Raw genomic sequence first — 25,814 nt, 5'->3', positions numbered from 1 at the left:
AAAAGTCAATTACATAGTCTTTTATTTCTAGCTTGAAAAAAAACACTTAAATTACAAGGAAAATATGTACAGGATTCATCACGTTTTAAGCTGGGAGACTGGATGTGGGAGGGTGCTCAGTGTCCCTTGCTGGGACAGGCTGGGACAGATTAGGTGACCTGCCCGAGGGTCCACAGCTCACTCGTCAGAGTCAAGAAGAGGACTCGGTCTCCGGACTGCCTGGCCCAACCGACAATGAACAAAATATCACAGGTGTGCCAGAGCCATTTTGCTAACAAATAATTACATGCTTGTTTAGTGTTTAAGAGAAATCTTAATTATTCTGAGAGATCTCTGTAGAATCATCCTAGCGACGTGTATGATTGAGAAAATTCTTAAAGAAAAACAAATAAGCTTGTCTCCCCGATGAGACCCACTGCTTCTCCCCAGGCGCCACCGGCCTTTCTGGGACAGTGACATGGAGTAGTGGGCTCCGTAAAGTCCTGACAGGGACATCAGCAGCTTCAGGAGCTCACTCCTCTTCCTGCAGGCCGGTGGAGCAGGCCAATGCTTTGCTTCAAAGTGCTTTGGAGAACATCTTCTTACTCCTTCTCTGGAAACACAACGACAGACACAGAGTCCCAGGCATCTTCCGTTGGGGAGCTGTCCTTGTCCAAGGCGTCTAAGATAGGCTGAGCCGGGTCCTTTAAATACTGGAAAAGGTTGAAAACGAACATCGTAACTAGTTTATCAGTTCAAAATACCAGACCTTTTACCTAAGTTTCAGTTGGCACAATCATATTTTATACAAGTGTAAACTTCCTCTTCTGTTCACCAACGAAACAACTTCTGAAACTTGAACACCTCTTCGCCCCCATCTCATGAATAACTTGGACACAAATCCAAGGGCCAGCGAGCTAACACTCTGAAGGTGTGAAAGGGCACAACTCAGGAAAAGTAAGCTCTGATTGCTGCCCTGGCTGCAGGCCTGTGGATTATTAATCCTAAAATGTCTCTCAAATTCTGACTTTTCGGTGAAGGAGGAAACAGGCCCTCTTGTTCACCTACAATGGGGGAAAAGAGGGAAAGCTCACGAGCATTTTTCTCAGCCACTCCACCCACTGGTTGTTTCTCCTTCACACAACACCCAAGAAGGTGAGAATCCGGGCTTGCAGGACACTGATCGCGGCAGTCCTGGGGGTATGGGAAAGCGGAGGTCCTCACTATAAAGTGATATTCCACAGCGCCTAACCATCCGTCTCCCCCTGGCCTCTGCTTTTGGCTTGGCCCTCAGTTCACCACGTTACCAAGAATCTACCGCCTAGCTCTTGGAAATGCTGAAAGATACTGCGATACAGTAAGCTCAGAGCTGACTGATTAAAAGAGGAACAACGATGAATCACGTGCACTTGTGAAACCTCAAAAATATACATGAAACAGGATTCAGTATGCTCATGTAACTTCAGCGACTTTTGATATGTATTTTTCACACTTTCCTAGGAAAGGGAACCAAAAGACCGTATGTTTTAGATACAGCCCCCAAAGGAATAACTAGTAGTCAGTTCATTTACTAGGGTCCAGCTGGCGGTTCTACTGTGTGAGAGAGATTATTAACACAAGTAAAATTCTGAGACCGTTGAAAGCTGTTATTTTGTGACAATATTAACCCAGGAAGGCTTTGGCTTTTTTTTGTTTGTTTTTTTTTTGTGGTAAGAACACTTTAAAATGAGTTTTACCCTCTTAAAAAATTATTCAGTGCACAATACAGAATTGCTAACTATAGGCAAGAGGTTGCACAGCAGATCTCTAGAACTTACTCATCTTGTGTAACTGAAACTTTCTACCCGTTGAACAGCAATGCCCGTTTCCCCCTCCTGTGGTCCCTGGGAACCACCATTCTACTCTCTGCTTCTATGAATCTGGCCATTTTAGATGCCCCATCTAAGTGGAATCATGCAGGATCTGTATGGAGCTTCTAGTCGAGAATTTGACATGTGATTTGTATAATGTCTTTGTACTTTAAATACCTCATAAGAGATGAAGGAAAACAGATGACTTTAACCCTTTCTAGAGGCCCCACTCTGTCTTCACAGACTAGATAGAACAGAATAAAGATTCTGTTTTCACTACCTTCACCCCGATTTTCCTGGAGAATAATAAGCCTCCAGAAGCAAATACTTTTAAACTTTCTTCTATCAGCTAGCTTCTGATCCTAAGAATGTCCTGACTATGTCCTCAGAGGGCCCAGCTGCCTCACCGGGCCTCAGGGGACTGGGGCTGTGTAGGAACACAAGACCCACTCCACTTGTCTTTCTCAAGCCTTTTAAAATACTAGTAACATCCCCTGAGCGCCTGGTGTGCAAGGTCTTGTGCTTCCGGCTCTGTGCACTTACTCTACTAGGGTCCTCCTAAGTGAGGAGGACCTCAGTTGACCCTGTCAACCCAGAGCTCCTGCTCTTGACGGCTGTCTCCACAGCCTTACCATCCTCCAGCCAGGCTTCCTTGGGGGCATTCTCCCAAAAGCACAGGACCAATATGCTGCCTGGTGGGAGGGACCTACCGCAGCCCATCCCTTGGCCAGGCCAGGCCACCATTTTTGCCAACCTCTTGCCATTTAAAAAATATTTTTAAAAATTCTGGTAAAATACACATAATATAAAATTTAGCATCTTAACCGTTTTTAAAGGTGCAGTTCAGTAATGTACAGTGTATTTGCATTGTCATGCAATCATCACCACCATCCATCTCCAAAACTTTTTTCGTTTTGCAAAATTGAAACTCCCTACCCATTAAATGCTAACTCCCCATTTCCTCCTCCCCCCAGACCCTGGCAACCACCATTCTCCACTGTGTCTCAATGAACTGAACTACTCTAAGCACCTTCTACAGATGGGATCCTGTAGTATTTGTCTTTTTGTGATGAGTTTATTTCACTTATCATAATGTGTCAGGGTTCATCCATGTTGTAGCATGGGTCAGAATTTCCTTCCTTTTTAAGGCTAATATGCCCTTGTATGTGTAGACCACATTTTATTTATCCATTCTCCATCCCTGGACACTTGGGTTGCTTCTGCCTTTTGGCTATTGTGAATAATGCTGCTGAACATGGGTGTACAAACAACCCTGTACCTCTGTGAACTCAAATCTCTGTCTCCATGGCTTTATCCACTGCTGTACTCTTAGGTGTTACTAGGGGACTATGGAGTGTGGACATATCACTCATTTATTTATTTATTATTATTTTATTATTATTATTATTATTTTTTGAGGACGATTAGCCCTGAGCTAACATCTGCTGCCAATCCTCCTCTTTTTTGCTGAGGAAGACTGGCCCTGAGCTAACATCCATGCCCATCTTCCTCTACTTTTTATGTGGGACGCCTGCCACAGCATGGCTTGACAAGTGGTGCCATGTCGGCACCCGGGATCCAAACTCGTGAACCGCGGGCCACCAAAGCGGAACGTGCGAACTTAACCGCTGCGACACCAGCCGGCCCCAATTATTATTTTTTTAAAGATTGGCACCTGAGCTAACAACTGTTGCCAATCTATTTTTTCTTTCTGCTTTTTCTCCCCAGTGCATAGTTGTATATTTTAGCTGTGGGTCCTTCTAGTTGTGACACGTGGGGTGCCACCTCAACGTGGCCTAATGAGTGGTGCCATGTCCACGCTCAGGACCTGAACCAGTGAAACCCTGGGCCGCCTGCAGCGGAGCGTGCGAACTTAACCACTCGGCCCCGGGGCCGGCCCCACGTCACTCACTTAGACCTGTGCACACATACCTCTTCTATTTGTACTGGGATGCTTGGCGGAGACTGAAACCAGTATTTAACCAGGCCTCTGTATTTCAGGACCAGGAAGAGACAGGCCCCTGCCATCACCGACAGCAACAGAAAGGTTCCAATGGCGATGAGAATCACTTGCTGAAGCTTGGTGGAGGCTAAAAAGATGACATGAAAGTGAGCAGGAGGACCATCCCACACATGATAGAAACATCGGGTAATTTTTCATGCACCACTGCGTAGTGTTCATGTCCTGGTAAGATGGACAGATGCTGCCCCTCCTCACCCAGCCCCATAGGCTTAAATTAATAGCTAGTGAAGGCAATGCAAAAATAAGGCAAGGGTTAGCTGTCTGGCGGCTCTTGCTTCCAGAGATCTCAGCACGAGCTCCTCAGACCCACAGTTAAGTGCTCTCTTCTCGCCCCCTTCTCTCTGCATCTCCCCACTCCCACCTCCCTTCACCTAATAAGCGACCCCTGATTTCACTATTTTAGGAGTATTCTTTTCCCAGCTCAGAAAGGACATAAGAAGGCGTGTGTTACCTACCATCTGCCATCGTTTCGTAGCAAGATATGTTGCTTAAATGCCCGGGTCTAGAGATGTTTAGCATTGTCCAAAGTAGTTGTGCCTTGACTTGTAAACAGTATACCGTTAAGGGTTTTAAATCACTCAGCACAATGGAGTTGGTCATGAAAGGCCCTGCAACCTGGGTAAAAAACACCAACACCACAGAGGTGAATCACCCGAGTAGACACGGTCAAGCCACTTCCATCCTCTCAAAGGTTTCCTCAAATTCACAGTGAAACACAACCACCAATAAAGAAGAAGATTCTGTTCTTAAAGAGCCAATAGCTTACGCTGGACAGATGCTATACATGAGAACTGGTGAGGAGTGTGAAGAAAGATGCTGATGGCTTCAGGGCTGTTGTTCTGGCTGGGAGGCCTCGGAGGGCCCGTCACAACCACGGAGGGACCAAAACTGGAATTTAGCAAATCTCAATTTTCCCTTTTAAAATGAACATTTGCTATTTCATGGTTAATCTTATCTAGATACTTCACGTTAGTCAACAAACAGAGAAAAAAATAATTCTAGGAAATAATGTTCCTTTAGTTCCCAGCTTGCTTCTAGTTTTAACTGAAATGTGTGGATTCCTCTCATAGTTTTGGTTAAAATGATCTTAGCAATTTATGTAATCGGCAAACAGCTGGGTCCCAAATTCTTAGAGGATTCTGTCTCCTCTCCAAGTCCTTGTGCTGCCCTCACTCAGGCCTTGTCACCTCCACACCTGGGTCACTCCAGTTAATGGCTGGGGTGACCAGATGTTGTCACTGAAACCAGTATTTCAGGCATCTGTATTTCAGGACCAGGAAAAGACGGGCCCCTGCCAAATGGGCCCCTGCCAATGACAAAGTTGTCACCGTTCCACAAGGAAATGAGAAAAAGATGGATCATATTATGGCAATATGGGATTTCTTCTAAAGGACTACTTTCTTATTTTGAGATACAGAAGAATATGCTATAGCCATTTGAAATGGTGGTATAACATGATCTGTAACATCAAAGATGAAGCTGCTAGGACAATGACTGAGAAAAAGGTTATTCAATAGTATATGGAACATAATCTTACTTTAAAAAATTTCAAATAATCATATTATTTATTAATAATAGGATTACAAATGATTTAAAATTTTTTTCCTTTTGTTTAATGGTGATGGACTGCCAGGGCCGGGGGACAAAAGTTTTTGCTCATGATGCCACATAAAGCAATTTTAAGGACAAAATTCCCTTGTGTTTATTTCAGCAGCCAGGGGGCATTTCTGAAATTGAGAATCACATGTTGCAGAGAAGAGCTAACATTCTGGCCTGAGACTGCTGTCCTTGGATAGGCCTGCTTGCAAGGCTGACCCACGGCCGGCACCTGGAAACCTGGATTTCAGGAGTGTTCCCTCCATTTCCTGCCTGATAAGGGTGGTTTATTGTACAAACAATGTGGTTTATGCTGAACACTGCTTTCCTTTTGGGAGTGTGGAATTTTGATATGTGCTGGGCAGAGGGTGCCCACATGACCTGCCCCCATAAAACCCCTGGGCGCTGAGTCTCTAATGAGCTTCCCTGGTGGACAATATTTCAGATGTGTTGTCACAGCTTGTTGTGAAGGAATTAAGTGTGTCCTGTGTGACTCTGTCAGGAGAGGAGTCTCGGAGGCTTGTGCCTTGATTCCTCCAGACTCGGCCCCATGGGCCTCTTCCCTTTGCAGATTTTGCTTTATGTCCTGTCTTTGCAATAAATCATAGCTGTGAGCTCAACTCTTTACCAAGTCCTGTAAGACCTTTGAGCAAATCTAGGGGTTGGTCTTGGGGACCCCCAACACACAGCTGGAATGGAGATCATGCCAGTGGCTTTCAGAGTCATTTTAGCCCTAGATTCGTTTGTCCATGAAAGTCCAAAGTCAAGAAGCTCTGGGTGAAAAGGGCTTTGGGGTCTCCGCAGATTCCAACTTATAACTCAACTGTTTCATTTTACACCAGAGGAAACTGCAGCCTAGAATGGCTAAGTGACATTGAACTAGTTCCAAGTAGTGGAAACACGGTCCATGCACTTTTCATTAGGGCACACTGCTCAGGGAGGCTGGTTTCAACGTCCTGGAGGGGAGTCCTCAGCCCTGCGCAGCCCGCCCAGCTCTAGGACACCAACGGCAATTCACCCTCTGGGGGCTGATTCGGTGGAGTGAAGCCATCCACTCCGTCATAAGCAACAAAAGTATGGCCAGGCCCCTGGTAGGAGCGCTGTAACATGGTGCATTCTGGACAAGAAACCAACTCAATGGTGGAGGAAAAATGTTGTCAGAGTGCCCATCCTTTCTCCTGCATTTCCAGCGCCACATCTGACGTCCAGGACGTATATAGCCCAGGATGTATATGGAAGAGGCAGTCGCCTCTCCCTTCCAGATTCTTCTAGGCTTTCTCTATTCCAGTTGAACAGCTCTTGACCTCCAATTTGGGGAAATGATTATGTCCTTCTTTACTACATGCTAAGAGTCTGTTCTTTGTGAGTTTTGCTTTCCCAGTGTTTTTAGATTCACCATAAAGAAACAAAGAGAAAGTGCAAATATAAACTATGTGGGAGAAAACCTGTGAGTCAGAGCACGGCCCCTGGGGCCAGATGTCTGTCTCTGCTTTGCTAGCTGCCAGCCGCTGACTTGGGGCAAGCTACTTCACCACCTAATCTCCCTCTCTGTGAAAGAGGTTGTTATAAAGATGAATTGAGATGTATCTAAAAGGCCTGGCCCAGTGCCACACACAAAAGAAAGCTCTCGATAAACATAAGCTCTTATCACTATTATAAAAATTATAATAATGTTGAAATTAAGAAATCATGAAGTTTACGTAGATAGTAAAACCTTATTAAATGTGGCCTAGATAATCAGGCCTGGAGATGATTAAAGGCCGTGATTTTTTTCTTGGGCTACCCAGGTACCTGTGTCAATGGTATTCCTGCCACAGTCCCTCGGGTAGCCTGCGTTCTGACAGAGCCAAGCCCTGGCTGTTCTCCATGTGCTGAGCCCTCTCAAACCCCCTGGTCCTGCTCCCTAGAAGGCTCTCCTTCCACTAGACTTTTCACCTGTTCACATAAGCCTTCTCTGCAAACTGTTCAAACCAGAGAAATGTATATAGTTGACCCCTGCAGACTGCAGTGGTGGATTCCTTGTAGAAACAGGCCCACTGAAGCTCCCCAAACTCCAGTGGGGGCAAAGGCACCATGAGCACCGGCCAAGTCTGGACCCCCAAGAACGGGGCGGGGTGGTGTCAGAGGCCCTCTGCTGGGCCTGGTGGAAGGGAGGTCTCAGCACAGTGAGGAGAACACAGGCCTTGAAAAGGAGGACGAACCCAGCTAAGTCTCAGCATGAAGGCCACACGGGGACCCCCTGTTCCCCCCGCCTGTTTTAAAGTTTACTTTCTTTTGCTGTATCAGAATCTCCGAAGAAAAGAAAATCAAAACAAAGCAGCAAAATGCTCTTGCCTTTTGGATTCCTGCCTTTTCCTTTTCCCAGTAATGGACGTAATACTGAAAAGCGACCGTGGAATCATAGATGTCAAAGGGAGGGGACAACTTGATGATAAGGGAGCCTTCTCCTGGGGTCACCCAAATGTTTTCTGGAGGCCCGACGGTAACTGGAATAGAATTACAAAAACAAAAAAGGTTATCAATATATGTACATACACACACACGTTGTATATGTAGAGATACACAACATGTATGTTGTATATACACAAATTATTTGCATACAATACATTAATATATAATTCTCTCTCTCTCTCTCTATATATATACTGTGTATACATACACACACACACATATACTTATGTATGCAATGAGTTTACATTCAGGCACACAAGACTACCAGAGACTGCCCCAGGCACACGATTTACTTGGACGGCTAGGGGGCAGGAAGCCGGGTGGGGCCACAGTGCAGCACCAGGGGCTTCTTGCCTTCAGGGGAACGAGGGGTCCTCACAGCAGTCCACCTAGCAGCCCAGAGACCAACCCTGCCTACCTCACAAGTCAGCTTGGGTAACTGGCAGGAACAGGAGCCTCCCGGCTTAAAAGCCACCAGAACTTCTCATAACGCCGCCACAGGACCAGTTTCCAGAGTCCCCACGAGGAACACAGCCAGTTCTAAGAACCACTGCACTCGGCAAAGCCCTGAGACGTGGCTTCCTACCACGTATTTAAGATTGTCCCAGGTGAGATGCCGTTTACCAGTCAGGGGTCATTTTGACCATGTGCCATGCTGCCTAGTAACAGAGTTGACATACCACCTTTATCAGGTTTCCAGAGAAACAGAGCTGGGAGGTTACCCAAAGGTCAAATTTTTATATAGAGGGGGAAGAGATTTTGTTAGCCCTCACCTACAATTTCTATATCAATGAACAAAAGTGGTATTTACAAACTTGTCAATATATTTGTCTCCTAGCTTATTGTAATACTGTGTTTAAAAATATAATAGCTCCAGCAATTCCACTCCTGGGTATTCGTCCAAAGAAAATGAAAACACCAACTCGAAAAGGTATCTGCATGCCCATGTTCACTGTAGCATTATTTATAATAGCCAAGACATGGAAGCAACCTAAGTGTCCCCTGATGGATGAATGGATAAAGAAAATGTGGTGTGTATACACACACACGGAATATTATTCAGCCATTAAAAAGAAGGAAATCTCTTCCATTTGCAGCAACATGGATGGGACCTTGAGAGCATTATGCTAAGAGAAATAAGTCAGACAGAGAAAGACAAATACCGTATGATCTCATTTATATGTGGAATCCAAAAAAAAAAAAGAACTCATAGATACGGAGAACAGATTGGTGGTTGCCAGAGGCGGGGGGTGGGTGAAATGGGTGAAGGGGGTCAAAAGGTACAAACTTCCAGTTCTAAGATAATAAGTCCTGGGGATGTCATGCACAGCATGGTGACTAGAGTTAATAATACTGTATTGTATATTTGAAACTCGGTAAGAGGTAGGTCTTAAAGATTTTCATTACAAGAAAAAAAATTGTAACTATGTGAGGTGATGATATTAACGAGACTTACTGTGGTGATCATTTTGCTACATGCAAATATCAAGTCTTTATGTTGTACGCTTGAAACTAGTATAATGTATGTAATTACATCTCAATTTAAAAAAAGAAAAAATATAATAACTGCAAAATATTACCATCGTAAGTCTGTGTGTCAAGGCTTTTCATATAATTTGCAGGGTAGCCAAGGACTATGACTCATGATGTCCTATAAATGAAAGGTCGTGGCATTTATCAAGCGAGCATTTAAACTGTGTAATTAACGGCAGGAACTCAGATCAAAGTGCAGCCTGGGTCCTACAGGTTCTGAGAGGCCTGTATCTGTACGTTTTACACCCACAGGCGCTCAGATCACTGGGAACAGTTATGTGTTCACGATGGTGGGCCTGGATTTCTCTTACGTGTGCACACTGTCCCCTAGGCTCTCCCCGGTTGGCGAGGGTTAGGCATATGGTCTGGCCACCTTTCACTCTGTGCAGAAGTAACTGGTCCCCACAGGGTTTGCACCTGTGCCTCTATCTCATTTGTTCTGATGGAGGAACTAGGCAAAAGATAGAGACAGGGCCAGGCCTGGCCCCCTGCCAGCCAGAGGGATGTTAGCAGATGGGCTGGGAGTGGCCAAAAGCTCTTTCATTGAACCTGCTCATGGACGCCGGCACAGGCATTCTCAAGCTTCCCTTTCAACAGCTAAGTGATGGAGCATGGGCAGGCACACCGACCTGCAGGGCCCAGCTGCCTGCTGTAGGTCCCTCACCTCGGCAGGACATATTCTCTAGACTCTTCCATGACTTAGACACGGGAGTGGGCGTGGGAGCATGGACACCAGCCAGGAATAGTCACCGCTGACAGGTCAGCGCTGGAAGACCCGCCCTTCTGAGCAAAGTCCTAGGTCTGGAATCTGATACCAACCTGATAAGCCTGTTTCTCGAGAAGGCCTTCTCTCACTGCACTGAAGGAAGGCTCAGGGCAACTGGGGATGACTGTTGATGGCAGCTTCCACACACACAGTGATGACTACCAACCAGGCAACACGGACTCTACGTGCGTGTCCACACAGAGCCATGTAACCACCACAGAAGGTTATCCCCACTTCCCAGAGCGGGAATCTGAAGCCCAGAGTTGAAAATAACTTGGCCAGAGTGACAGCCAGTAAATGGAAGAGCTGGGATTTGAACTCAGGTTTATGTGAAGGCAAAGTCTGCCCTCCTCAGCCACATCTCCTCCCTCCACCCCCCAGCGCTTGGTAAGCCATCGTCATATTGGTTATTCATCCTAAATCCACCGCAAGTGGTGAGAGCAGAGAGGGGATTTGAGAACACCACTGCCTCCAACTTTACAAGTGAGGGGCGGAGGATGAGAACCCAGACAGCAACTAACCGAGAATACTGCTGCCCAGCTCAGGCTGGGAGGCCAGGGAGCAGCCACTGGCCGACACTGGACCAACACGTCCATGACACATCCCGCTTCGGTTACCATCTCTTGTCCCCTGGGTGCTAGCCGGTAACCACCATTACTCTTTTTAAACTAATTCCCACTTAGGTGACATTTTATGGCTCAAATGTGTGACGGTCCTCTACTCAAGGACAAATGACTTGTCCACAGTTGACAATCAGCTGGCAAGGACTCCACTGTCTGCTCTTTCCACCCTCACATCACCTAGCTCAAGCCATTGAAGTTTTTTTTTTCTTAGCTTCTTATTACAGAAAATTTCAAACACACAGAAAGTAGAGAGAAGATCGTGACAGAAGCTCACGTACTCATCATCCAACTTTAAATCAACCGTCAAGTCACGGACAGTTTTGTTTCTTCTGTGCCCATCCTCCTTGCCCATGCCCCTCCCACTCTCTGAATTATTTTGAATCAATCTCAGACATCACATCATTTCACCAGTAAATACTTCAGTATGTATCTCTGAAAGATAGGACCCCTCCTTTTTAAAAAACATAAACAAAATCCCACTATAACACCTAAAATAAATTTAACAATAATTACTTAATATATTGGCAAATATCTAGATTTCCATACTTTGTCTTTGCATAACCTGTAGACACTGAAGAAACATGGGGCACAGCTGACCATGTGACAAAGGAATCATTGAAGGAACAAATGTACAAACTAGTATGTGACGATTCTTATGCCCCTTTCCAATATCTGGGAGCACATCGGTTCATTCAATTATTCAACAAATATTTACTGAATATCTACCACGTGCCAGGCACCATTCAGGGCTGAACTAAATTCTTTGTTGAACATAAAAGAAACTGTGCCAGAAGAGGTAAGGGTGATCAGTGAAGCCAGTAGGCTGGCAACCCCTCCAGCACAGAGGTTGGTAAACTTTTTCAGCAAATTGCTAAAGTAAATTTAGGCTTTGCAGGCTAGACAGCCCATGTCGCAACTACTCAACTCTACTGTTAGAATGGACGCCTCCACAGACAATCCATTAAAAGATGGTGAAACTGCATTCCAATAAAACTTTATTTACAAGAGGTTGGTGGGCCGGATTTGGCCTGCAGGCTGTAGTTTGCCGACCGCTGGTCTAGCAAATCACACTTTCCTAGCACCAGCCTCCATGGCTAGTACTTGGGTTTAACCATCATACCCACCTGTGTGCTGGTTACTTAGGGTGAGAGGCAGGACCGAGGTGCATGGAGTCAACGCTGTTCAGTAAGGAAGAAAGTGAAGAAAAGCTGGAAACGATAACGGAAGTTTCAGACCCAAGTTCTCTTACCATTCCGAAAGTGCTGGAACCAAGGTACCGTCACCCAGGCAGAAACGCGTCCTTCTAGCTCAGCTTGGACACGTAAAGAGACGTTGAAATGCATTGGGAAACCCTTTGAGATGTTGGTTTTGGTAAAGTTGCACTCCGTCGTGGTGATTTTCACACAGTTCACCCCTTCGGGGTTATTATTGACGTCGGACCACTGACTAGTGGTACTGGAAAGGAAAAAAGGATTCCACTCACAGAATGCTCTCTTCTATCATGTGTAAGTTCCCCCAGAGCTGACTTTTTAAAAGGAGCTTTATTGAGATATAATTCATATACCATACAATTCACCCATTTTAAGTATATGATTCTATCGCTTTCAGTGTATTCAGAGGGTTGTGCAGCCATCACTACCATCAATTTTAGAACATTTTCATCATCCCCAAAAGAAACCCTGTACCTATTAGCAGTCTCCCTCTCCATTTTCCCCCAGCTCCCAAGCCCTAGGCAGCCATTAGTCTACTTTCGGTCTCTATGGATTTGCCTATTCTGGACATTTCACATAAATGGGATCATAAACTATGTGGTCTTTCGTGACTGGCTCCTTTCACTTAGCGTGTTTCACTCAGCATGTTTTCAAGCATGATACATGCTGTAGCATCTATCAGTACTTCATCTCTCCTCATGGCTGAGTAATATCCCATTGTATGGACATACCACATTTTGTTTATTCATTTATCTATTGGTGGACATGTGGGTTGGTTTCACTTTTTGGCTATTGCAAATAATGCTAAGTCTATTCACATACAAGTTTTTGTGTGGACATACGTTTTCAATTCTCTGAGGTATATTTCTAGGAGTGGAATTGCTGGGTCATATGGCAACTGTATTTTTAACTGTTTTTCAAAGCAGCTGCACCATTTCACATTGCCACCCACAATATATGAGCGTTCCAATTTCTTCACACCCTCATCAACACTTGTTATTATGTCTTTTTTATTATAGCCATCCTAGTGAATGTGCTGTGGTCTATTGCTGTGGTTTTGATTGGCATTTCCCTGATGAATAATGATGGTGAGCATCTTTTCATGTGCTCATTGGCCATCTGCGTATCTTTGAAGAACTGTCTACTCAAATCCTTTGTCTATATTTTAACTGACTTATTTGTCTTTTAATTGCTGACTTGTAAGAGTTCTTTACATATTCGGGATATAAGTCCCTTATCACATATATACTTTGCAAATATTTTCTCCCATTCTGTCCTGCAACTGATTTTAATGTTTCAAACTCAGCCCCTGCAACCTATGTCTTAGGAACGATACTGTGTTCATACAAACCCCACTCATGCTTCCTGCTAGCATGGTTTGATTTTACCCCACAGTTGCCCATTTAAAGAGAATTTGCCTCACCCATGTGAAAACCCTGCCAAATACAAAGCTACACACATCCTTGGAAGTGACAATGCACTTCTCAGAGTCCCAGTGCCACACCCCTGCATGAGACTTTAGTCCTCAGCTCTGACCTCTGTCCTTGCCTTGGGGGTCAGACTTGAGAAAAGCCAGGGAGGTGACTGCTAGAAGCCTCAGTGAAGGGCAGCAGGCAGTGTCCCCTCAAGGGACAGGCTATGCCCTGGACAGCAAGACTGGCCTGCAAAGCCAGGTCAGGGGGGACAGAAGAGATGAGGCTGGGGTCACTCCCCTGGCTTTCACACGTGCTTGTAAGTGTACCTCTGACCCCGACTGGAGACTTTTCTTCTGTTAAAGAGGATGGACAAGATGACAGCCACTTCAAGATGTGTGGCCAGGGCTTCCATAGAAAACGCCCGCCATATTCACATCCAAGCCCTGGGGGCACAGACCCTGATGGGGAGAGGCATCCCAAACCACAGGCACCCCCTTGCAGATTGGGACGTGTGCTTCAGAAGGGCTGCATGATTCTTTTTCGAGGTATACAGATACTTAGGTATTCCAACCTCCTCCCCACAGATCCCAGCTGTTGAACTTGGGCACAAGGTCCCCTACATTTCAAAGGCGCATTCCTTGATTCACCAGGGAATTGACCACCATGACCTCCTCCACTCTTCCAAACTTGCCTCTTTCCCAGAACTAATTTTAAAAACGTTTCTCAAAAAACGGGTTTAAAAAGGAACAAGCCATCCAAATTTAAATGACAGGTGAGACATGAAGGCTGGCAGTTTTGGGGGAAGGAAGAATAGGAAATGAAGCTTAGTTCTGGAATGCTGCCTCCCTCTCTATCTGCAGAGGGTAAAAATAAGGTGATGTTGGCCCCATTTAAAAGGATAGTAAAAGGAGCACAGAATCAAGAGCATGACACCGCCCATCGCCAGACTCCCAGCCTCTCGCCTGGGGCTCTCTGCAATCTGTCTGAGTCTTACCCAGAAAGTCGGCCCAGCACCTCCTCGCAACATACCCATGACGGAATGCCACTGTTCTCAAAGTTATCTAATTCTGAAAGCAACCCTCATCACGAAGGGGAACAGAACACAGTGGTTAAACACTTGGACTCTGGAGCCGCATTACCTGGGTTCAAACCCCAGTTACTTCACTTCTCTGTTCCTCACACTCCTTATCCATAAAATGGGGAATAACCACAGCATCCGCCTCCCAGAGCTGCCGTGAAGGTTGAACCAGTGGATGCCAGGAAAGACCTGGGCCGGGGCCTGGTGCCTGGTAAGCACCACATAAATTATTCCTTCAACACCTCGGCAGCGATTTTATTGTGAGCCTCTTTTAGATCACTTCCAAAAATGGTAAGTAAGTTTGTCCCCTTTGACCCAGCAATTTCTCTTCTAGAAATCTTAGAAAACACTGAGAGATGATTTATATATGAGGACATTACTCATAACAGTCATAAACTGTCAACTACCTACACCCGTGAACGGGGGAAAAGTTAAATACATCACGTGTGATACATCATATAATAAAAGGTGCAATGAAAATGCTTACACAGAAATGATCATATGAAAAAATGCTCACGCTTAAATTACGTTAAGTTAAAAAGAAATGAAAAAACAAAGCAGGACCCGAAAGTGTAACCCCGGTTTTGTTTCATTTATATACACAGACCAGCACATTTTCAAATAAGTCCGTGCATGCAGAAAAACGCCTAGAGAGAAATACCCTAAAATGAGAATAGTAATTATTCTTAGACTGTAGAACACCAGGGTTGTTTTAATTTTATTCTTTCTACTTTTGGGGGTTTTCCAGATTTTTTATAAAGAACATGTATTGCTATTAAAATCAGGAAAAAAAAGAAATTAAGAAAAATGTTTTGAGAAGACTGGGCTGGGCAGGTCCTGGCCTGGCAGCAGACAGGCGGGGCCTCACTGAGGAAGGGCCTGCTGCCTGCCTGTGTGTTTTTTCAAGGAAAAGCAGAAATTGTTTTTTTAAGTGAACGCTCCAGATTTCTTAATGTTGACACTAATTAGAAAAATAAATAAATAAGGCGCCAGCCCAGTGGCGTCATGGTTAAGTTCATGCACTCTGCTTACGTGGCCCTGGGTTCACAGGTGTGGATCCCAGGCATGGACCTAGTACCACTTGTCAAGCCACACTGTGGCAGCATCCCACAAAAATAGAAGAAGACTGGCACAGATGTTAGCTCAGGGCCAATCTTCCTCAAGCAAAAAGAGGAGGATTGGCAACAATGTTAGCTCAGGGCCAATCTTCCTCACCAAAAAAGAAAACACTGTGAGCCAAACACAGATTGCAGGCCACACTATCTGCAACCCCTGATTTAAACTTTCAATTTTCCCACAAAGTGCGCTAAGTAATTTTAGCTTCGCTACTGTGACTCAAAAAAGAATCTCCTTCACACTTTAGAGAAACAGAACGGCAAGTGGTAAGTGCCAAGGACCTCAAAATTAAATTATTTAATGTATCTAAAACATCCCAAACATGTAAAAGTACCTAAAAAACAAGACAAAGCAAAGGCCCTCTTCCATCAACAAATCCGCAATTGGAAAAGAAAACAAAATTGGCCTCAGGTTCAGTTTTTAGTGACCCCTCAACTTTCCTGGACGTTGATCCTCACCCCAACGTTTGTTTGTTTCTTTCTTTTTTCCCTAATATTAGCCCTGAGCTAATGTCTGTTGCCAACTTCTTTTTTTTTCTCCCCAAAGCCCCCAAGTACATAGTTGTATATTCTAGTTGCAGATCCTTCTGGTTGTCCCGTGTGGGACGCCGCCGCAACATGGCCTGATGAGCAGTGCCAGGTCTGCACCCAGGATCTGAACCCGCGAAACCCTGGGCCTTCCAAAGAGGAGCACGCGAACTTAACCACTCTGCCATGGGACTGGCCCCCCAGCCTTTGTTTATTTTACCAAAACCAACCTCTAACCTGAAAAATATCTATGAAACGCTTTTTGAAAAAAAAACAAAAAGAAGCAAGTTAGTCTGTGATATGAAACTGTCAAAGGCTTTAACATTTTTTTCTAGTATTTAGAGGCACTCCGCCAACCCACAAATGTACTTCTCCGTTCAAGGCTAAGGAATGTAGTCAATAAATCAGTGGTGACCTCCCTTGACTGGAATCATTAGCTATAGGATACTATGTTTACGACGTTACGGGCATGTGACCTGTGTAGAGGCACAAAGATTCGCTCTTATGAGAGCACTTGCTTTGATGCCCTGCTGTTGCCATCTTGAAATTCTTAATAACTTTTGAACAAGGGGCCCCGGCATTTTCATTTGGCACTGGGCCCCACAAATTATGTAGCTGGTCCTCCAGGACTGGTCCATGTAATACAGATTATCATGATTGTAATTTAGAATTACTTGAGAAATAGATAAATGTGATTCAGAGATAACCCCCAAATTCTGTTTAGAATCTATTTTTATTAAGCAAATATTGTTACAATGGACATGTAAAGATGAAAAAGACCTCTGGAAACCCACTCCTCTAAGAAACTAACTGCCTGTAATTTTTCCAGATTCCCTCCCTGTTCTTGATTGCAGATACATTCCAAATTTTACACAGTTGCAACCGCTATCAGATGACACATAGTTATCCTTTTCCGTGGTTGCCTAATTGCTTAACCACAAGTTAACATGACACAATTTGCCTCTTTCCTGCTGCTGCACTTCACTTCAATGAATATCTGCATGAATACAAGTTTTGTTTTGTTTTCCTGATGGGTGGTTGCATTATCTGCTTAGGATAAAAGTAATATGGACATTTCTATGACCCCAAAAGTGGAGTAGAATGACTTCCCAGGAGGGCTGTGTGAACAGATCCTGATCCAGCACTGTATCCATCAACCACATCCTCTCAAGCACGGAGCATCACCATTTATTTCTTTAAATGTTTAATTAGTAATGTAAAAGACTTAGCCAATAATTTTTTTTTTTTGAGGAAGATTAGCCCTGTGCTAACATCTGCTGCCAATCTTCCTCTTTTTTTGCTGAGGAAGACTGGCCCTGAGCTAACATCCATGCCCATCTTCCTCTATTTTATACGTGGGACGCCTGCCACAGCATGGCGTGCCAAGTGGTGCCATGTCCGCACCCGGGATCCGAACCGGGGAACCCTGGGCCACTGAAGTGGAACGTGTGCACTTAACTGCTGCACCACTGGGCCGGCCCCTTAGCCAATAATTTTAACTTAGTCTTCGTGAACCTATTTAAGAAGATAAACAAGTAATAATTAAGCACTGGGTTTTGCCTTTCTTCCTCCTTTATGTGTTTGTACTGCAAATCAAGTGACAGCAAACAGTGAACACTCTGAAAAGGAGGTGAGAGAGAGAACGAGGGGCTAGAAGAATATGCAAAATGGAGAACCCGGGTAGAAGCTGAGAATTAATTGTAACTAAATGAACAAATTCCTTCTGAGGCCAAATTTGGCCTATCAGCTTACATAAACCAGATTTTTAAAGCTGAAGAAGACGAAGACTAAAAGCTACCTCCTGCCCTTTCAAGACAGGAAGCCCTCTTATATAACCTTCTCCTGAAACCAAGGAGAGAATACACTCGTGCCGAGCTAAGAGGTCATGTGGTTAGGCAGCTGGTTCTCCGACAGCCAGCGCCACTAAAGCCTTCGAATGAGTGGGAGGTTGTGAAATCTCTCTCCTTGGAGATTTTGAAAGTATGAGAGAAGCATCTGCTTCCCATGAATTTGCTTACAATCCTGCCAAGAGGCAGTGACGAGCAGCGGGCCCAGGGTTCCACAACGACTCCCCCACAGCTCCCAGGAAGGACAACGACAGAAACATCCGGCTTACTATTTAAACTGCACGTGGTAGACCACCGGCCCCGTGCCATTGCCAGGGGGCACCGGCTCCCAGCTCAGAAGCTGCTCAGCGTTGTAGAGGCGAATCTTCGGGTTTTGGGGAGCAGGCAGCTGGGAAAGAGAGTCTTGAAAGGGACAGAGAATAAGAGAAGAGGGGAAGAGGCAGGTGACAAAGGGGGAGTCAAAAGGAGAAAAACCGATTACAACAATGTTTCAATGCATACTACCCAACCATTCACATAACTCGCCTTTCGTGAAAGCGCAGAGATGTTATTACGTCTTCTCCCCGGCACATCCCCAGAGCCCACCTTTGACTGAAGATCGCACCATCGACACAGCCCATGGAGAAAGAGGGGATTGCGGCTTCCTTTCCACTGGATGGTCCAGTTCATATGAACAGCCCCCGGGTGCCAGAGTCTGGCCGGACTAGAAAGCCTGTTCCACTTTTAGTACGTGCGTGTGCCTGGAGTGTGGTGAAGACTCAACTGGTGGCCATGTGACAGGCATTAGGCCCAGCCTTAGTACCAAGGGACTGTTTGTAAACCTCACACACACATGCACGCACGCACGCGCACACACCCCAAAGCAGGCGTGCAAAGTCCAAAGGCACACGAGAGGGTGAGACCTGTCTTCTGGGCTTCACCAGAGTTGCTGTGTTTCTCCAGGACCCCCAGCACCAAAATCACTGAGGTACTGGTTAAAATGCAGAGCCCCAGACCCCACCCCAGACCAGGAATCTGCATTTTCAACACGCTCCCCAGCTGATTATTATGCACATTAAAGTTTGAGAACTATAGACAACAAAAGAACACCCTCCCCCGAGAACCCCGACAAACATCAGAATCCCCCTCCCTGGGGAGACCTGAAAAACACAACCTGATCCCCGTCCACCCCAAGCAGATGCTTCATAGGACCGGGCTAGGGACTGACTGCAAGTGTGGAACCTTTTCTCCAGGAAGAAAGCACGATAATGATAAAACTTTCTCTGAGACTGAAAGATTAACGAGAAGGCGGAAAGAAAAGCTTGAAAAACATGCTGTCCCAGGATGCACAGCAGGAAATTCAAACCACACCTTCTCAGTCAACGCATCCAGTCTTGAAGAATGGTGCCTGGGTTGCCCTACCACCTGGACCACCAGCTCTTCTTCTGAAAGACAGATGCACTAGCAAAGCCTGTGGCCACTTGGTTGCTTACAAAATGCCATCATCTCCCCATCTACGAGCTGGGGTGGACCTGCATTCCAGATCTTTATTTGACCAGCTAACCAGCACTCCTCCCAATTCATACCTGGCCTCCTGAAAGCCAGGGCCGAAGGCAGACAGACAGACAGGCGCAGTGTGGCGGCCGGCCGCTCTCCTGGGAGGCCCAGCCCGCACACAGGCTGCTACGGCACAGCGGATCCCAAAACCGAGCTGAGAACTGAAGGCCTGCTTCTAGGGAGGCCATGGAGCGCCTTGGTTGGGGCTGGGCACCCATCAAAGAATCTTAGAGACCTCCTTTTACCGCCTGTATGAGTTTCTAGTTGATGCTGAATGAAATTACCACAAATTGAGCGGCTTAAAACCACTCAGATTTATGCTCTTACAGTTCTGGAAGTTTGAAATAGTTCTCACTGGGCGAAAGTCAAGGAGTTGGCAGGGCCGTGTTCCTTCTGGAGGCTCCAGGGGAGACTGTGTGTCCTCGCCTTTTCCAGCTTCTAGAAGCTGCTGACATTCTTTGGCTCGTGGCCCCTTCCTCCAGCAACGCTGGGCGGAGGTCTTCTTGTGCTGCCATCTCTCTGGTTCTGATTCTTCCGCCTCCCTCTTCCATCTGGAAGGACCCACGTGGTTACACCGAGCCCACACAGGCCAAAAGTCCAGGATAATCTCCCCAACTCAGGATCCTTAATTTACTCACTTCTGCAAAGTCCCTTTTGCCATGTAAGGTGACACAATGACAGGTGCCAGGGATTAGCACGTGGGCCTCTTTGGGGACCATCATTCTGCCTGCCACAGTGGCCACTTGGTTACTCACAGAATGCCAGCATCTGGCCATCTCTAGGGAGGAGCCAGTAGGAATTCCCTCTCCCCAGTCTCGACATGCAGCTAAGAAAGGAAGCCCCAAGGGGCCAGCGAGGAAGGACAGGCTTCCACCCCAACCGCCGTGTGGACCAGAAGAAACACTCCCCTGTAAAAGCTGGAGCCTACAGACTTTCACTTTCTTCGGCTTTCATCTTACTGAGGTGTGGGAGAGAGCACCGGCGGTTTTGATCTGATATTTAAGTTTCTTGGAATCCCCTCTCTCACCACATGCAGAGAAGAAAACAAGTCTTCGTACTGTGGATTCCACAGTGAAGTGCCACAGGCTGCCTACTTACTAACAACCGCCTTACACGGGTGCCCTCCGCACCTCTCGGAAGGCCGGGCCCCGAACGGCCTCACACCCTTTAGTCCGGCCCACATGGCCTCCCCTGCTCCTGAGAAATCTTTACTTCTCTCCATGGAGCTTTTCAGCCGAGTCCTGGGTTTACCCCACAGTGGTCAGGAGCCTGGATTCCAGGACTAGACCCCCAGGGTTCAAATCCACCCGCTCCTTGTGCGACCTTGGGCAAGTGGTTTAGCCCCTTTGTGCCTCGCTGTTTCATCTGTCTGAGGGGAATGACAACAGTACAGACATCAGAGGGCTGTTACGAGGAAGGAACGGGTTGATCTTTCCTGCAGTGCTGAGAACAGTGTGAGCACCGTGGGATCGCCGCCTCTGCTCGCTGCTGGCAGCTGTCCGACAGTCCCCCCCCCAGACCCCAGCGTGGTGAGCTCCAGGAAGGCTGGCAGTGTCAGATCTGGGGGCGCCTTCACCCCCTGTGCCTAGAACAGTAAGCACTCAAGCTCTGGTGAATGAGCGGCCTGCAGCCCAGCAGTCTGCTCTTCTGCAGATGATGTCAGCACTTTGCTGCGTCCTCAGCTTGCATTTGTCTGCTCAAAACCCATGCAAAGCTCAGGCTCTCTTTTCCCTCCCCGGCTTTATGCGTGAGTCCCTCCTTTGTCTCTGGTCCCAGAGGCCAGCGCAGGAGTGGGTGGACAACTCTGGGCCATGGACTTAGCTGGTTGGCTCTGAACAGTCAATATACCTGGGCCATGGCACCTGCTGTCTACAGTGTTGACAAAGGCTTGGTGGGAAGAGAACAGGATTTATGGACAAAGGGCTTTAGCTGGAATCCTGCTCCCGCCATCTCTAACCACAGGATCCTGCCCAAACCCCACCCGGGCCTCAGTTTCGTCATGAATAACGAAAATGACACTATCCCTCTCGGACTTGCAGTGAGGGGCAAACGCAAGAGCATGAATGGAAGGTGAACCGACAGAGCTGCTGAAGTGTGATTTTTAAGACGTGACAACTTCAGGCTGTCCTCATTCCTCAGGAACGGCTGCTTCTGCAGGTGGCAAGCGGCAGCCAGTGACCCAGACCCCGCCTTCAGTGACCACCAGCAGGGTGCCCAGCCCTGTGCTGAGCACTGTATTCGACGGTCTGACCCAGTTGAAGGCAGAAGAGTGGCCCCCAAAGACGTCTGTGTCCTGTGCATATGTCAGCTTACATGGCAAAAGGGAATCAAGGTTGCAGACGAAATGTAGGTACCTCATCAGAAGACCTTAAAATAGGGAGATTATCCTGGGATGTTTGGGTGGACCCAATGTCATCACGAGGTTGTTTCTCTAGAAGCTGGAAAAGGCAAGGACATAATTCTCCTCCTAGAACCTAGAAAGGAATGCATCCGTACTGCTACCTTGATTTTAGCACAGTGAAATCTGCATCCGACTTCTGAGCTCCAGAACTGTAAGATAAGAAATTTGTGGTGTTTTGAGGCACTAAGCTGGTGGTGATTTACACAGCAACAACAGGAAACTACGACAGTCCCCAGTGGTAGACACCAGGGCTTCAACGACAACCCCAGCTCCTATAAAGATAAAAGTTCAGTCTCAAGTGGGGGGTACAAAGCCCCACTCTACCTTCCTTCTCCATGGTCTTTGGGGCAATGATGCATAACTATTAATGGTAAGAAGAGATAACCTACATATCAGCCATGCAAAGTGTGTCCTCTGCACCTCTCAACCACAGCTCCTTCTGTTCCGCCTTCCTGCCCCAACCCTCCACTTCTGATCCATCCTGGATCCAGATGTTTAAGATTTTATACATACTTAAGAATAGGCTACCTGGGTCTTAACAGCACAGTTTGATTAACATACATCACATATAAATAATAAAGTAAAGTACAATTAATATTAAAATTAATCATTTAATCTTGACAACTGAAGACCTTTCTGGATCTTTCCTTGAATGGGGCATTATGATGAACATCAGTGATGTTCATCCCCCTTCAGGTGAGAAGTCTAAAAAACATTGCCTGGGTCCTCAGTGATAACCAGGAAGTTGCTCTCTTCAATAAACACTGAACATCAGCTTATTTACCTGGACCATTTGTCTCTTCCTATGAAGGATGGTTTTGTTTCCTTGAGGATGATTGGGGCTATTACCTACTTCAAAAGAATGGTTGAGGAGATTAAGATGGATATGTATATATACGTACTTAGCACCTTGTCTGACCTAGCAGAGTGGCCCCATAAATGGGAGCTATTAGGATCATTGATAGAATTTGCCCCAAAGCACTCCAGCTATTTAGTGGTTTCAACTGTCGGGATTATGGACAACAGGAGTTACTTAATGTACATTCATTTGCAATGGTTTTTATTTTGCTGGGGATTTCCCGTCTTTCTCAGGGGTCTCTAAGCACTTTAGAAACTTTGGATGTTTAAGTCAGCAAATCATAGTAATAAAATTCTGTGGCACAAGTACAGATCTAATCCAAATTAAGCAGCAGCTATGACAATTACAAATAGAAGCATTAATTCTTCAACACTCAGGGAATTAAATTAAAGAGTCCATTGACTTGCCACACTTTAGTGCTGGCGATGAGTTTTCTACCTAAAGCACATGGCCACCACTTAAAGCATTGCTCCAAACTGGGTCTGGTCCGATATCTTACATATGTTATCTTTATACCAACTCTAAGTGGTAGATATTATAAATCTCCCTTTTAAAAATTCATTTCCAATACTCTCATTTTTTTCCTCTGATCATAAAAGCAATGTCATGATTATTGAAGGACACATGTAAATTATGGAAAAGTGTGGAAACTTTTCTACTGCCCATTTACTATGTACTCATCCTTAATATTTTCACTTTGTGTTTTTTTTTTATGATTAACATATTTTTGTGATTTTTTTTTTTTTGCAGGGAAAGACTCGCCCTGAGCTAACATCTGTTGCCAATCTTCTTCTTTTTCCCTCTCTTCTCCCCAAAGCCTCAGTGCATGGTTGTGTATCGCAGTTCTAAGTCCTTCTAGTGCTTCTGTGTGAGCTGCTGCCACAGCACGGCTACTGGGAGATGGATGGTGTGGTTCTGCAACCAGCGAAGGGAACCCGGCTGCTGAAGTGGGAGTGCCAAACTTTAACCACCAGGCCACCAGGGCTGGCTCATTCACTTTGTGTTTTGACTAACAAACAGCTTCTCTTTAAAATGTCCCAGTTAGTTTTCTAATTGTTTATTATGAAAAAATTTCAAATAGTCACAAAAATAAAGACTAGTATAACGTGGTGCTGCTTTTCAAAGCATCTATGGTGAAGGGCCAGTTCGTTTCCACTGAATCACACAGACCCAACTTCTATAGAATACAATAAAAGACAATTACTAGAAAGAGGGACATGCCCTTGGGTGTTGCGGCCATGTTGAACTGCAGTTTCTAAACACTTCTGCAGTCTTTGGACTCATAGCAGACAAGTCACAAACAGTTGGCAGACCACCATTAGTCAGGAACAGCACTAGTATATAAAGTACCATCACTTCCCCATCACCGATCTCAGGCAATTACCAACATTTTGCCAATCCCCAAATCTCATTTGAAGGAAGCCTGGGGGGACCTGGAGGAGGCCCAGGGAGATCTTAAGGAGGCCCAGGGAGCGGATGGACATAGGCTGCTCAAGACCTGAAGCTGGGGAGGGGTAGAGTCAGGGTTCAAAGCCAGCTGTCTGACTCCCATGGGAAAACAGTTAACCATTTAGCCAGGAGCACATCCTCAGACGCAGGGCTCCCCTTACCAAGGAGCTATGGAATTTAAGAGCCTTTGCAAGGGATGCTGGTCAAGGAAACAAACCCAAACACCTTGAGACTTCAAATGGGAGGAAACTTCTAAATTCTTGAGACTAAGTGCTACCCAACCTATGATATCAGTCTCTCCGTGGGAAAGAAGCCAGCAAAACACAAACACATTTGCATACACAGAATGTTCTCCTACCTACACCACAGTCACTGATACTTTTTTTCTTTTCTTCTAGTCTCAATATTTGGCTCATAAGTATAGTCAGTTAGTATCAGAAGTAAAGAGGCTGAGAACCCATAAGGGGCTCTCCGGATGCAAGCAGAGCTGGGATCACAAATCTCGTTTAGCTAAACCCCTTCCACCAAACAACTGGGGGTGTGGATATTTCTGGGTCCTGCTCTGGGTGCTGCGCCCCCCCCCCCCCCCCCCCCATTGATCTGATCCTGGGGAACCGACCACCTGGATTTCACAACCACTATCAAACACAACCAGGCCACTGTGAGACAGTCACGGTCACACCTCCAGGGCGGAGGTCCCTGCCGGTGGCTGACCTCCGTGGCACGAAGCTGCAGGGTAGACAGGCCTGGGTCCCGTCTGCAGCTCAGGCCACTGGGGAGGACACGTCAGGCAGAGGCTAGATCAATCAGGCCGGGATGAACAATCTGTGGCCGGCAGAAGCACCCCTTTCCCGAGCCCTGGATTCGGTTTTCCCTTTGCTCGTTTTGGGAAATTCAAAGAAGTCGACCGCACTCAATTATAGGGTTCGGGGGCGCGGGGGCGGGAGAAGAGGAGCAGCAGTGTGTCCAGATTCATGCGGGGGCAGAATGAGCGTCTCCTTCCTGAGAAGAGTGACCCAGGGATCAGGAGGCCGGGAGGGGTGACATTCGTCCCGCGCCTCCTCCTGGCCGCCGGCTCCCGGCCCAGGGACTGCCTGGAATTCCCCACCGTCCACCCCGCACCCGCCTCGAGCTCCTCGCCAGACCCCCTCCACGCAGGCCCTCACGGATCCCACTGGCTAAGCACCCCCACATGCTGCAGGCACCCGCAGACCCCAGCCGCTGCGGACACCCCGTGTACCCCTAACCGATCGGGGCTCCCCGTGGATCCCCCACCCTCTCCGGGCTCCCAGGGGAACCCACCCGATCGGGGTACCCCTGCAGATCCTCAACCGATCGGGGCCCCTCGCGGACTCCCACCCGCGGCGACGACGCCCCCGTCGGCCTGGGGTGCCCAGGCCGGGCTTACCTGCCGGGGGCGCTGCAGCGCCGCAGCCGCCGAGCAGCAGCAGCAGCAGCAGCGGCGGTGGCGGCGGCCGCATGGCCCGGGGCTCTGGGCGCCGCAGGCTCGCTGGCGACTCCGGGCGCGGCCCGGCGCCGGCGCGGGGTCCGCCG

The 25,814-nt window shown here is 46.8% G+C and overlaps 1 protein-coding gene across 1 annotated transcript; it reads right to left on the bottom strand.

Moving 5' to 3' along the window:
* IFNGR2 (interferon gamma receptor 2) lies at positions 1 to 25,808 on the bottom strand. Its single transcript, XM_046648192.1, has 7 exons — positions 25,669 to 25,808; positions 18,285 to 18,417; positions 12,071 to 12,276; positions 7,783 to 7,934; positions 4,308 to 4,467; positions 3,762 to 3,919; positions 1 to 692 (listed from the first exon to the last, which is right to left on the bottom strand). The coding sequence occupies exons 1-7, from the start codon at positions 25,739 to 25,741 to the stop codon at positions 582 to 584; spliced, it is 993 nt and encodes a 330-aa protein (XP_046504148.1). The 5' UTR covers positions 25,742 to 25,808; the 3' UTR covers positions 1 to 581.
* Between the last annotated feature and the right edge of the window lie 6 nt (positions 25,809 to 25,814).

Source organism: Equus quagga, chromosome 21, assembly GCF_021613505.1.
Source record: "Equus quagga isolate Etosha38 chromosome 21, UCLA_HA_Equagga_1.0, whole genome shotgun sequence".
Classification (NCBI taxonomy): domain Eukaryota; kingdom Metazoa; phylum Chordata; class Mammalia; order Perissodactyla; family Equidae; genus Equus; species Equus quagga.
Note: the sequence above shows the minus strand (reverse complement) of the source record. Positions and strands in the feature narration are given on the sequence as shown.

What these genes read in the sequence shown, in the direction of transcription:
- IFNGR2 (XM_046648192.1), bottom strand. Translation starts at nt 25,741, where the DNA reads ATGCGGCCGCCGCCACCGCCGCTGCTGCTGCTGCTGCTGCTCGGCGGC. An exon ending in GTTCCAGCACTTTCGGAATG is followed by an intron (nt 7,935 to 12,070) that starts GTAAGAGAACTT and finishes ATTCTATTCCAG; the next exon opens with TTACCGTCGGGCCTCCAGAA. An exon ending in CTACGAAACGATGGCAGATG is followed by an intron (nt 3,920 to 4,307) that starts GTAGGTAACACA and finishes TCATCTTTTTAG; the next exon opens with CCTCCACCAAGCTTCAGCAA.